Source organism: Simochromis diagramma, unplaced genomic scaffold, assembly GCF_900408965.1.
Source record: "Simochromis diagramma unplaced genomic scaffold, fSimDia1.1 OVJJ01000747.1, whole genome shotgun sequence".
Lineage (NCBI taxonomy): Eukaryota > Metazoa > Chordata > Actinopteri > Cichliformes > Cichlidae > Simochromis > Simochromis diagramma.
Window position 1 is genome coordinate 1684947 of NW_024386897.1, and position 14736 is coordinate 1699682.

Genomic DNA, 14736 nt, shown 5'->3' on the forward strand with positions numbered 1-14736 from the left:
CCTTATTTTCTTATACATGAAAGAAATCACTCTTCCAGCCCAAACCTTACAAAAATGACTTTACATTCTTGAACCACTATTTACTTGGATAACATCCATTGTGGTCTGTCCTCATAAAGATCCTGGACCAGCTTTCCACTAGGCGAAGTATCAGACCGAAGTAAGCTATTTCCCAGTCACAAGTGTACCTAATAAGTCACATGTGAATAACTTTCCTCTGGTATATTATACTTCAATGTATCCGATTCAAGCGTTATTCTTCCTGTATGATTATTCCATTTACTTTGTGACTCAGACTTTAGATGGTCTTGCTTGACTCACAGCTCATTTCCTTTTCCTTAATTCCTTAATTCTTATTATCTGGACCTAGATTCTTTACTGACTCCACATCTTTCATCAGTGATTTCACAAGATTAAAAAACTCACCATTTAGTTCTTATTTGCCAGCTTCCCTGCATCCAAAATACTAATTTAGAATAATCTTTGTATTCTATTAGGTGATATAGAAAAACCAAAACTCTGATATGAACAACATATCAGTAATTGTTCTGATATTATTTGGAGAATATAATAGCATTATATTTTATTATAAGGAGGATTGCTCAATCAACTTTCCATGTAACTATGGATAAAAGTCTATAAATAGAGATCTTTTTTTTTTTTTTTTTTTTTATACATTTGACCATTTTTAAGCTTTATGCCAGTTATCATTAAATTTGATGGTAATCAAACGCATGCCCGATTTATTGATGGTTCATAATGAAATGATAAATGTGGAAACAATTGAACTTGATGAAATGAACCTTTTCATTTTTTATTTATGGCATGCACTCAATAGATTTCCAGACAAAGTCCTGCCCTACTTTTTCTTATCTCTCACTGCCATCCCTGCTACTCCTCCCTCAGTGTTTCCACTGTTTCTGGAATACCATCACTGTCATTCCCTAGTTATTTTACCCCCCCTTCCCTCCCTCTCTTTTGCTGTATTTCTCTCCATTTCTCTCCCTCTATTATCTGCATTCCACAGATTTGTGACTGTAGATATACCTTTCTCCTCCCTTCCTGACATTTCTTCCTCCCTTCTCATTCCACCGTAAATTCCTGCCTCCAGATGAACATTTTGCCTTTACCTTCTCACCCCTCTCTATGTAGTGACTACATTCACTCTAAATTCCTGCCTGCAAATTGTTGGCATCTCCTCAGGGAGCAGAGAGGAGGGGGAGTGTCAGCTGTAGTCTACTGGCCTCTCAACTGAGTGACACAATTGGCATCCTGCGCATTTACTGGGCTCAAGGAAGGCTCAGTGTAGGAGGCTGAGAAATCGAGTAATGGTTTTATAGAGGAAGTGTAGATTAGGTTTTGGAGACCCATAAATGCTTAGTCATACCACATCATTATTTTATTTTTATGTATATTTATTTTTTGGAGAGTGTACTTTTGGAGAGTGTAAGATAAACTTTCATATAGACAACTTGTGCTGACGTCTTCCCCTCATGAGCTCTATTCCTTGTATTGCAGTGAGCAAGTAAGCGAGGAAGGGAAGTGGAAATGTTTGGTTTAACTTTTAAACAATACTGTGAATGAGACTGCATAAGGGAGTTGTAAGAGTCATAATAGAGCCAAATCTGTGGGAAGTTGCAGGCCTTCCCTCTTATTATCATTATCACAAAGGCTACCATGATGCAACCGGGTATATTACAGAGGTAGGAAAAAATATCTATACAGCTCTTGGCACTAAATATTTTCATTAAAATATGCAGATTCCTTAATTACTTTGTCTTAACAGAGTCACTCCTAGCAATGGCAGTCTTGTAGACTTTGGTCATTTTAGATGTAAGTTTGCTTAGATGTTAGAGACATTTAATCCCAGTGTTCATAAACTCTGCAAACTGGTAGTATGGCTTGGTGTGGAATAATGTTGAACTTTTTTTTTTGTAAATAAAGTCCTTTATTGGCCAGACTTTTATTATGTTTCTGTTGTTGTTGTGTTTTTGTTTGTTTGTTTTTCCAAATTGAAAAAGGTGATGTTAACATGGTCTCAAGCAGCTTAGTTTAGCAGCTTGAAGCTTTATTCTCAACCCACATTGGCAGGCAGCAGGTGAAATGTGTTCAGAGGCGAGAGTAATAAAATTCTGGCTTTGGGCCATAAACACATTTCATTACTTGGCAGACAAGACTTGGTAAAGTAGAAAAGTATTCATTTTTTCCCCTCTATATTGTTAATCTTCCAAATCTGATATGTTTTTGTGCAATTTTCTGTCCCTGAATTCACTTACATTGTTGCTATAGATGCATACTTGAATGACTATGCAAGCCAGTGCATTATTGAAGTAGTTGTCTCTATAGAAATCCTATAGAAATTATTCACTTTTATCATCATTTAGAGCTGGGTGAGTGTCCTCCATTTAATTTCCAGCAATTGTGAAAACAAGCTCATTGGACTAAAATGATACAGCCCTTGGTACAACCACACCCATTTATATTTCTTTATTATTTTTATAATTGCTGTGCTGTTTTGCCCCTCCTTAAAAAGCCCTGTCTCCATGCTTAGTTCAGCCAAGACTAGGGTTTGTGCCCTCACTAACCACAGTTTAAGTTAGCAAATAATATTTCAAACTATTTACATTACAGGTAGTAACTAAAAGATGCTGATTATGACTTTCACCATGTTTTTGTTTTTTGTTTTTTTTTCTTTGTTTGTACCCTGCATATTTGACAGGAATGCTTTGTTAGCTTTAAGTTGCTAATGCAATGAGGTTTTAAAATATCCTAGTTAATAGTCAAACCTGACACCCTGGCATAAGCTGTTAAATATGACTCAGCTTGTGAATTGCATTTGACCTCCTCCTTATTCTGGCTGTGTTGTGTTTAATCCAGCCCCAACGGATTATATTCCACTTTGTGCTTTCTAGTGTGTCATTGCCTGTTGGGTCATTGAACTTTTTGTTGTTGTTTTTTTCAGTTTGTTTATTTGTTTGTGAGAATGCCTTTTTTGGCAGAAAACTGGGATTCTGCTTAAAAATATTTAAAGTGCTTGCATAACAGAAGCCTTTTCTCACCCGGCCCTGCATGAGTTTTAGCGAGACCTGAGCTTTCACCGGGCTTCTTCTCAAAGTCAATAGTGTTGAACATTTTCTTTTGCGCCACACAGTTTACTATGCTAATATTTGGTAACTCTGAAGCTCGATGGGCTTAATGCTATCTAAATTAAATACCAGCACAGCAGTAAACTTGCACATTAGTTTAATCATCACAACTTAAGGCAAATATGCACTAAACTGAATTTGAAACAATGAACATGATACTGAAAAAGGCTCTTCACAAGAGTGTTCCCTGCATGTTCAACAGCAGGGTGGTGCTGATGCAGCATTTGTTGACTGTACTGTCCTTGGATTGCTGCTGGATAATTAATTGAGCAAATGGACCACAAAATGGCTGCATTTGGCTGTAGGGTTAGCTGTGCGCAATCACACAGTCATCTACTGGGGTTACTCGGACAGCGCAACCCAGCTCTGCTCTATCTGAGAATGCAGTAGGCTAGAGGCATGCTGGTGGTTGTGCAGTGAACTGGTGATTGCAAATCACACACATTTGTGAACTCTAATGCAGCTCATGCCCTTTTTCTTATCATCCCTTTTTATAAATTTTTTTTTTTTCCATTCATCTTTACGTTGTCAGAGTCTGCAGGCAGTTTGGTCAATGTATTAACATTTATTCATTGATTGACAGATCAAGCAATTACATTTAGTTTGTGGTGCAGTTGCCAGGCTTGTATCATGTCAAGGTTCTCTTTATTAATATTTTTGAGATTTTACTCTGGTTCTTTGCAACAGAAGTACTCGACCGGAATTAAACTGATTAACTTGCGATCTATTCTGACCGTTAGGCTCACGGGACACTCAAAGGATTTGGAGTCCGATCCCACATCCCACCCCTCACCCCTTTTCCGAACAAATGCAGGGCATTTAACAACTGTTGATGACTTCTTGTGCAGGGTCCCTTGAGGAAAAAAAGTCAGAATCACCCGGTGCCCCCCGCATGCGTCTGTTTATGACCTTTCACCTTATGACCAGAACCAATACCAACCTTTAGCTTGACACTTTTATTCTGACAGATGGAGATGTTACAAAAGTGCCGCCTGTCTAAATGCCTCCCTTTGTGATCAAAGACACTCATAATATTTTGGTACCTTTTTCTTTTTTTAATTCACAGTATAATTATAACCAAATGTGAATTCATGGAGATTGCATGGGTGGCAATGAAGAGCAATACATTTTTTTTTTTCAGTTGTAAGATGTAATTTGTACACATTATTATATTATAATTGAAAATATTTTAAAAAAATTCCTCTGTTTACCTCTGTTGTAGCAAATGAAAGTATCATCTTATGAAATCATTTTATAATCTGAGAAGATGGAATCCTGACTTAACCTGAGATGATTGGACAAAAATTGCATTGTAAGGAAAAGTAATTAAAAGTATGGCTGGGCCATATCATACCGTTCACGGTAATACCGGTATAATGTTGGGCAACGATAAGAAAATGAAATACCGCAATAGAATACGGGTAAAACGCGCATGCGCAGTGCCTTTGTTTTTTATACGCACATGGCGGAAAAAGCATTACGGCTATCGTAGGCAGGAGCCTCGTGGAGTGATTCGTACTGTGCTTCAACATAATATTACCGTGTTGTGTGTGTATAACCTCTTTTAAGTTTTGTGGATATTATACATGGTTATGCTGAGGATATGTTGGCCAATTTCCACTGGAAATGCCTTTTGGTTAAACTGTCAGCAACGAATTTGCATTTGCACTGTTAAATTTTTATATAACTTTAATGCACATAAAAAAAAAAAACAGCTGCTTGTTTAAGTGAAAATACATTGATGGTTTGTTTTTTTGTTTTGGTTTGTTTCGCACTAATAAAGTTGTGGAGTTGTAAAGTGTCTTCTCTAGTGTCAATTATATCGTCAGTTATATCGTTATCGCAAATTTTCAAATGTATATCGTGATAAATATTTTTGGTCACATCGCCCTGCTCTAATTAAAAGCCATTTAATTGTTAGTCGTTTATAGCCTGTGTCCTCGTTTTAACACATTCAAATGTAGGTTTGGAAGGTTTTCATGGGCTTTAAAGGGTATACTTCCATTTCCCCTGGGGAAGTGGTACTGTTGACCCCTGAAATGTACAGACATATTGTCTGGATTAGTGAAAGGGCACTGTGTGTCTCCACATCCCTTATCTACCAGACAGTGGTAAAAACATTATCCTTCTATGTTAATTGCTTAGATGGGTAAGTTTGGTTTGGGGTAGCTGTTTCACTGGCTTATTTTAGCCTGTTTAATGTGGTGATCCACTTGCAAATTATCCCAAAACAGCAGCTGCTCCTTTAAATCATTTTGAATAAACAATGGAGTAGAGTTGACCCCATTTTGAACTTTTAACTGCTACCACAGCTTTGTTTAAGATGAGAGCAATATTGGGTGGTCAGAGGACTATGTTAGGCGGAAGCTATTTATTTATTTATCTTTTCCCCAAGAATCTGTATTATTAAAAGTATTTTTTCAAGCACAGCATGTGACTATGATTTTTAACAAAAAATACTGTGGAATATATTGGCTATCCATGTTTAAAGTTGATTATTCAAACACTGCAGTGAGAAGAGTGTGAAAATAGATGCAAATATCTTGAGGTTTTTAACTGAACTGATTTTTGATGTAAGTTAATCATCAAAACTTCATGTTATTGCAAGACTAGGAAAAGAGAGCAATCGAAATAGCTATAGGGATTATTATTTATTGTTTTAGTATGTGCTGTTAGTATTTCCAGTCTTAAGATTACCTACCAAGAATGTCTACAACTGTAACCTGTATTTAAGGTTAAGTGAATTGTGAGAAATCTTGGTATAACATCAGCAGCTAAACAGAATTATTAAAACAGGAGATGTCGTGCTGAAAATCATACATCTAAAATACCAGGAATTCTGAAATTCTTTCATTAAACAATAGAGAGAAAATGACAGTTAGTGGTTGTCATTTGTGACTGCGCAAGTATTCAGTCAGACTTACTATCTTTCCCCTTGCTTTTAAAATTAGGTTTTATGGTTGGGATGATGACCCATAGACAACACAAAGGACAGCCTCACCCCAGGGCTTCTTGGTGGTTTACTGTTTCCTAGTTGACCTAGCTTTCTGTGTTAGGATCTGAATGAGTCTGGTCTCCTGCCAGCCATGGCTTGCCTGCTCACGTGGCAGCTATTTAACACTGTTGGATCCCTAGAGGGCACAGTGTGAGATTTGACTCATTGGTGATTGTAGTTCACAGTGGAAGAGTGTGCATATGTGTAGATAAGGTTATAAAAATATTTCGGCATATTTTCTAAATCCTTATGGGACGGCTGTAAATTGATATAGAAATCTGATCTGGGGTAGTAGTAAAAGCTGCAATAACTCAAATAGGAGCTTCTTTGTTGTGTGTGTGTTTTTTTTTTTTTTTTTTTAAATCTTTTCTTTTAGTTGTACAAAGTCCCGTTTATGTGAGACAGCGTTATTGAAAATTAATTTTTGTTATATTGTATTTAGTCCATATTAAGATTGTGCCAAAGTCATGTTTTCTAAGAGCATTATGATGAATACAAAACGTACCTAGAGGTACCTAAAGTCATGTTTGGTGCCAGTTAAGTCACAATTTTATTTTATGTATTCTGGTGCTTTTAGTCATTTCTTTTTAGTTTGCTTTTGCTGTAATTGTTTTGGGGTTTTTTGGATCTCAGTTCTCCTTAAGAAGCTAATTGGAGGAGGATGCTTTCTCCCTGATTTGAAGGGTGAGAAGTTCATTAGCTCATCAATAATGAAGATCTTTTCTCTAAAAAGCACTTAGTACAAACTCACATGTCCATATGGGTTACAGTCCAGAACTATTTGTTTCATGAAATGTCACTTTTAATATTGTCTTGTTCCCTCCCATGATCTTACAGCACAAATTTAGAAAATCACCAGTAACATAGTTACCTGCAGTAATTATTTCTATCCCTCTTAGATCTTGTGTTTGTATTATTTCACTGATTATTGATTTGTTGTGCGAGTTACACCCCCTTGAACATATTAAGCACTATCAGTAGCTTTATTCTGATGTGCCTGGCAGCACAGTTAGTGAGAGGCCATTGATAACAAGAAAGAGGATTTTCGCCCTGTCGTAATTATGGCTGAGACAGTGGAGCAGTGTGCAGATTAATCCCTTAATTTTCACTAACACAGTTTGGTAACTTAAGAGCCAAGTGCACCCAATTTAACCTGCTAGCTACTAATCTGTGCTGCCTCTTCAGCACTGGTGAGCGCACACTGCTGTTGGGTCTACACTCCAGATTTCGTTGAGGTTACCAGCCTGGCTCCTGACCTCTAAATGACAACCTGTCTCCAGTTTGCGTAATGATATCTTTGAAATTCACTTATGAATTCACTTCAGAATATGTGTTATATAGAATATAACAACTATATATCTAGATCTATATCTCTATCTATTAGGGGTGCAACGATACACAAAATTCACGGTTCGGTTCGGTTCGATACTTTGGTGTCACGGTTCGATGTTTTTTCGATACAAAAAAAATGTTCATGCCTTTTTAATTTGTCATTTATTAAAATTATAAATATATATTTTAACTCAAAAGTACAGTTTTTAAATTTAACCCTAACCCTTGTGCGCGTTTTTTATTTTGACAGCGAATGCGCACCTGCGGACCACTTATGTGCAGCCCTGGTTATTTAGCTCGTCATATTGCAGCCACAGAAATTCTTTTGTCCATGAAACCATAAAGCTGCACTTTCTTTTTGCCTTATAGTCTGATTTGTCATAACTTCTCCATTTTGTGGTAAGCTTTTCTTTGGCTGTCACTTCTTCACCCTGACCTGTCTTATTTGGCTCAGCAGAACTAAAATGTATATGCTGCTGGTTTTACACACGCACTCACATAAGCTCAGCGATTCTCTGCGCGATCAACCTCTCACATGTTTAAGCTTGCTGCGGGAGATTTCACTTGTCATGTTTGCGTAGTAAGCTAACGATTAATAAGACGATGTCAGAGGAATTGGTGCACAAATTATCATCACTCACAGATCAGTGCTGTCGCTCTCTATACACAGTTCGCACGATTGCAAAGTGAAAGCAAAAAAACAAGCGCAAATTCAAACGCGATTACAATATGTCACATATTGACAGTGGCTCACCGATGCCAATGACATAATTACCCAGCTACATTTCTGAAAGAATGCAAAAGCATTGACATATATTTTTCCTTCCTACAATAGCCCGACGGGCAGGGCAGAGATAGATTTTGGTAGCCCGACTGAAAAAATTGCTAGCCCCAGGACGTCGGGCTAGCGATATTGCAAGCCCTGTATCTGATTGAGGAATCACTCATCTTTGGAAAAGAGAGTTTATTACAGAGAAATGTCTCTTTCCAAAATAAAAGCTATACTATACGCTTCTTCTGGGCTATATTCTCAGCAGCATAAGGAGAATCATGTGCTAACAGCTGTCTAAATGACTCGGCTAAAGTTAGTAGCATGCTTGTTGTTTTTGTCTTTGCACTAGGATGATGTCGGCGTAAATGTGCAGTCATATTCGTTGTGTTCCCACTAGTGCTTTCAGGTTGATCTCGTTGAAATGACCTTAACGCCACAACACGGCAAATCTCCGTTAACGAGCTACCGCCGATCGCCCCGTGCATGGGGCTAGACGGCCAACACGTTAACGAGCTAACTGCGCTAACACACTAGTTCCCACCCATGTAATTGAGCATTGCATGGCACATCCAACATACTGTTTTACTTTAGTCCATGACTCTCTTACCTTCAGGGTCATACGTCACATGAAAACCAAAATAATTCCAAACGCCAGATCTGAATGTTGCAAGGAGAGCTTAACTTCTGTCTTGCTAGCTTGCCCTGCGCTCTTCCTTCTGACTATGCTGTCTTGCTAGCTTGCCCTGCGCTCTTCCTTCTGACTATGCTGTCTGTGTTGAGCGCTCAGTGGATCTGTGCTCGACAGTGCAGCCTAGGCGGAGTAGTCGAACGCAGATTCACTGAGCGCTCAACACAGACAGCATCGTCAGAAGGAAAGTTGATAAAATAAATTACAAATTTTGTATTGTTCGATACATATGCGTACCGAACCGAAAGCACTGTATCGAATGGTTCAATATCGATACGAATATCGTTGCACCCCTACTATCTATAGATATCTATAGATAGAGATATAGATCTAGATATATAGATATATATCTATAGAGAGAGAGAGAGATAGATATAGAGATACAATTGATAAAGCCTACATAAGAGCAAATAAATGGGATAGAGGTGATGCCTATGACTTTACTTTTAAATATTTATTATTAAAAGCTTCAGTTGTTGTGAATAACCACAGCAAATTGTGCCCTATAATCAGGAACAAACTAAAGGCTTTTTTTTTTGTTTTTGTTTTTGTGGACAGAATGATCAAAGCTTTTACTCAGTTACTCATTTTGGATTGACTATGAAATTCTTGCCTGCTAAATACAATCAACAAAGCAGAAGAGCAAATGAGCTTTCTGACCAAGTTTGTACTGCTAACACCTTGAAATACATCTGCATTATAGAGTTCTACAAATTTCCTGAAGCATGGGTTTCATGCCTATCCTGATCATTCTGGAGGGTTTTTGTGTTTTTTGCAGTATTTAGTCTTTCTGTTGTAGCATCTATTCACATATGTCCTGCCAAGATTTCAGACCTCTTGTTTTTCACTTGTTGGCCAACATAACCGTGTCCATTTTGTCCCATGCGAGGTTATTTTGGCTGCTTCTGATTTGGCCTGCACCTGTTGGCTTTGGCTGTGTGTTTTCCACCGACAAGTGGATGGTTAGTGTTCATCCAGTCAACGCAGTTTGGTTTGTGTTGCGATTGTCTGTTCCTGTGCTGTGATTCTGATGTGATTGACTGTATCATTTTGGTCACTGTCAAAGTCTCCACATGCAATGGCTGTAATGCTAGGTTTGTTTCTCAAGTCGGCCTCATATCTTTATCGGAAGTAGTGCTCATTAGTGGCAGGTTCTCACACACACACGCAATCTGTTATATAATCCATGTACACAATAGATGCCCACTGTTTTGGCTTGTCTTAATGCGTTTGAAAACTTCTAGTTTGACAAATGCATAAGAAACTGTTTATTTGCTGTACTGAATCAAATAGTAAATGATGTATGCAGTAGGCAGTCTGAGTTGGTAGTATTGCTTTATAATGCCTTTATCCATAGTGCCTAGGTATATAGTTTATTGCTGCATTTGTATAGTTATATATATTTTTTTCATAGTCTTTACTATATTTCTAATATGGAGTTTCCAGAATAGTTTTTGTATGTCTTAGTTATTGTTTATACTATAGCTTTTATATGTGTATGTTTTTGTTTGGCATTTGTTGTGGAGGGCAAAGAGAATTTCTTTGCACGGGGAAACATGTTTCTTTATTGTGCATATGACAATACAACTTTGAAGCTTGAAACGTCTGATCAATGGTAGCTTTTAACCTACGCTGTGTATAGTATAGCTATCGTCCTGTTTTCTGCTGCAAGTAGGTGCCGGTTAAGCATTATACAACAGCTCTTCTATCGGAAACTTACCTTTTGGACTCATCAGAAATTAAAGTTCTCAGTTGAGGCTAAGAAAACAGAAAGGGGGCATGGCTTACAATCAATTCTGTTTTTTGGGTTTCTTCTTTTTATTTCGGCACAAGGAAAGCTTATATGCAGCAAAAGATGAGACTTGTGTTTGTAAGCAGATGTTATACCTTTACAGCTCATTGAGCTGCCTTGGGCTCAGCAGATTTGCACTACCTCCTGTTTAAGTTGTTCTAGATTAACTGTGGTGTTTGCTTTCTTGCTCAAAGACTAAAACTCAGTGACGCTATTTGGAAAGAGAGAAGTTACCTGTATTAATAATGTATTGGCAGGGCTTGCCCAGGACCATGAATAGAAAGCAGTGAATATTAAAATACATGGATGGCTAAAAGCAGAGAGACTGAATAGTGTGTGTTTCTTTAGTGCCTTTTTGTGATAGGGATCTTGGTCTGTCTGCTGGCAGTGAAGGGTGCTTATTAACTTCCTTTTGCATCTTTCACCTTTTCACTGTTGTTTTTTCTAAACATTCATTGTGCAAGTTTTCTCTGCCACCGCTTGTTTTTTTTCTTCTTCTTTTTTCCCCCTCTTTTCCTTCTATGCTTGGCCTATTTTGTCTTACTCTGTAATCATCATAAGATTGTCCAGCCAGTTCCAGACAGAACTTAATTTCACTTATATTCTATAGCATGTAGTACAAAATATTTAGGAGTAGAAAAATTAAGAATTAAAAAAACATCTTAAAGGGTATAACCATAGCCAAGCATGGACATACTTTTAGTATCCCTCTTGTTTCTTTTGAAAGCTAGTGTATGCAGTTCGTGTTGCAAACCCCCATAGACTTGCTTGCTACAAGAAAAAGAGCTTGTCTGTTCAATATTTTACAGTGAGAAACTCTTAACAAGTGTCTCAGCCTGTGAGGGACTGTGAAAATGGACAAACCAAGATGTAGGCCAAAAGAGAGTAGTACCTATTCAGCCTTAGAAACTTAAAAAATAATTAATGAAAATCTACTAAAATGAGAGAGAGAAAGTTATTATTTAAGATGTCAAGCATTTATACATTATGTATATTGTGTTTTTTATAATAGCTTTTTGACATATATGAAACATATTTGTGGCCATTATTTCTTTAAATATGGCTAAATATAAAAAAATAAGGAAAGAATTTTTGAAATGATACAGAATATTGTTGGAATGCTGTTTCAAAATTATTGTGGCAAATATATCTGAATCACTTTGTTTTTTGGGTTTTTTTTGCGTTTGTTGGCAAAAAAAAGTAAAAGAAAACAATATCTGTTTCTTTTTCCCCCCAGTTCTGTGTGCAAAGAACCTGGCAAAGAAAGACTTCTTTCGTAAGTAAAAACTATTTTTATTTATAAGATGCTATTCCTGTCCCGTTTCCTCTCTTGTACATTAGAATGCTTTGTCAGCAGTGGTGGCTTGCAGCATTTTGAAGTAAAACTGGGAAAACTGTAAAAGAAGTCCCTTAGGAGCCATCTGTCTATTAAACACAACAGGAGCCCTGGTACACACTAGGACCCAATGCTAACCCAAATTCTGGTAATAGGAATGTGGCTCACTGGCACATAAAAACCAAACTAAAAGACTTTAATTGGACAGGATGGATATCGCTATTTTAGTCAAACCCATGAAATACTGTAAATAATAATAGTACTAGATTTAGTGGTTACATTTACAGTTTAGTTTAAGAGCATGCAAGGATGGAGTTTATACTTGGCTTGTTTGTTTGTTTTAATTAAAACTTAAACTCATTGGTTAACTACCCTCAAAGGTTTACATACCTTAATTATTGAATTTAAATCCAAAATCATCAGGTAAACGACTACAAAAAAATTGTTTTAAACCCTTTTTGGTTTCCAGCTGTTATAGTTAAAAATTTGCAATGTAAAAGTAGGATTAAAACATACCTTACATTAGCTCTAACAGCTCAGCTTATTTTTATTAAAAAAAAGGGGAAAAACAACTTAAAAATATATTTAAAAATAAATTGCCCAGTGCTTTGGCCAGGCCTGGCGTTGACTCAGACTCAGCCGGCCACTGGGCTTGCAGTACACTGCACTGCAGAAACCCTGCCAAAGTATACAGCCAAGAAATGCACTGTTTTTACTTCAGCTGGAAATTATGGTTTCTCTGAAAGAACTGAACTGCCAAAAGCAGCTTGTACTTCATTTTTGTCTTAAAAAAAAAAATGCTCTTATGTATATACACAAACGCACAACCACAACAAAGGAAATTCCAAGACACCACTGAGTGACTAAACAGGTTTATCTTGTGTAAAGTGTCTGCGCTCAGAGTTTCATACCTCGGCAGTTTAAAAAACATACACATGCATGCACAGACCTAGACAGGGACCCTAAGATAAATACACCATGAAGAATCTCTTATCAGATTTCCAAATGAGTGAGATACTGTGAACAGACTTGTCGTAAAGTTTTTCTGCATATTGCTTCATATGTTCCATGTGTTGTGTAAATGTTTCTACAAAATACAATAGCCCGTGAGAAGATTTTAATTGTACTTTCTTATTTTTAAAAAAATCCTTCATCTTAAACATAGGATAAAGAGCGTTAAAGTTAGTATTTTATCTTATCAAATACCTGTTTAATAGGTGTATTATCAGTTATAACATGAAATGGGAAGCTAACCAAAACCTACAAAACAAGACGCTTGATTAGACTAATAACTTTCTTTATAGTGTCCATATATTTACCCACATGCTTACACAGCAACACATGCATCTGAGGTCCATCCTCCTGGGCTATCATGTGCTTATCTCTGCTGGTTTCATGACCTTCACATGAACCTGAGTTTAGTTTTAGTCAGACACTGCAGGGATATTATCATCATATGGGGAAAAATGTAATGTTTATGGACTACAGCAGATTATTATTACGGTTAAAAAGCAGGAGGGGGGGGGGATGCAGAGAAAATCAACATGTAATTTTAAGAGGAACTTGCACAAAGTAGTGGTGTAGCTGTCAACCTGACTGTCTGTAAATGAGGACAACCAGATAAACTTGTCACTGCAGTCTCAAAGGAGTGACAAAAATAAGGGTTAAAAACTGTGTCACCTCTAGTGCCTCCATGATTGGTGTACCCACAGGGTTTGTACAAAGGTTAAACAAAATGTTTGTCCACTTTTACAGGGTTGCCAGATCCCTTTGCCAAAGTGGTGGTGGATGGTTCAGGACAATGCCACTCTACAGATACTGTGAGAAATACGCTGGACCCAAAATGGAATCAACATTATGATCTGTAAGTCAACAGGAGAAGCCGTGTGCCAGATTGCTGCTTACTCTTTGTGGCTAATTAAGAAACAAATGCTGTAAAAGTGTGCGTTTACTATAAGTCAAATTCAAAATGGTCAAAAGAAACATAGAAGGAAGGAATGTAGTGTACTGATTTTGCTCACTCACATGTCTTTGTGTGGAAGGAAGGTCGATTGATTTGTATCTTTCCCCTGTTAAAAAAACAAACCAACCTGATCAATTACATGAAAAGAAAACCTGTAGCGTAACATTTCAGGCGTTCCATACCACAGGCCTCACAAAAGGTATTTTCATTACATTTTATGTGGAGGGAGCCAACTTGTATTGATATGGTACTCTAAAGTAACAGGTTATGTCTACTTTCGGAGCATTTGTGGAAATGACTCCAGAACAGTCTTCTGTGTGAATCTGAAGACTTTTTTTGGCAAGCTAGCTTTGTCTCAACTAAATGTGGATGACACACATTTAAAGCTCTACTTTATTTTAATCTCTTTTAGGATTAGCCACATATCATCAGCCTTTGTGACACTATGCAACTTAAATCTCGAAACCTGCTCCTTCAACAAGGGCGGGCTCCTTTCGTTTTCTTTCTGTCCCCAATGTTTAAAAACACTTTCTGTTTGTTACGGTTTCAGATCAAGTATAAAATAATGTGTTCATCATCTTTTCTGTGGTCTCAGATATTGATTTCACTGGGGCTGTGCACTCTGAATGTTAATCTCTACCGAGGATTGTGTCGACAGGCCATTTCAAGAACTGATCCCAGTAAACCCCACTTTTGATTATGCCTATGCACT

General features: G+C 37.3%; 1 protein-coding gene across 2 annotated transcripts in view; it reads left to right on the forward strand.

Moving 5' to 3' along the window:
* Nucleotides 1–14736, forward strand: part of LOC120735115 (E3 ubiquitin-protein ligase SMURF2-like) — a 65403-nt gene that overhangs the window by 18386 nt on the left and 32281 nt on the right. For both annotated transcript variants that reach the window (XM_040034301.1, XM_040034302.1), the window contains exons 2-3: nucleotides 11963–12001; nucleotides 13817–13925. In XM_040034301.1, coding sequence (XP_039890235.1) covers nucleotides 11963–12001; nucleotides 13817–13925 — 148 coding nt within the window. The remainder of the gene's footprint in view (nucleotides 1–11962; nucleotides 12002–13816; nucleotides 13926–14736) is intronic.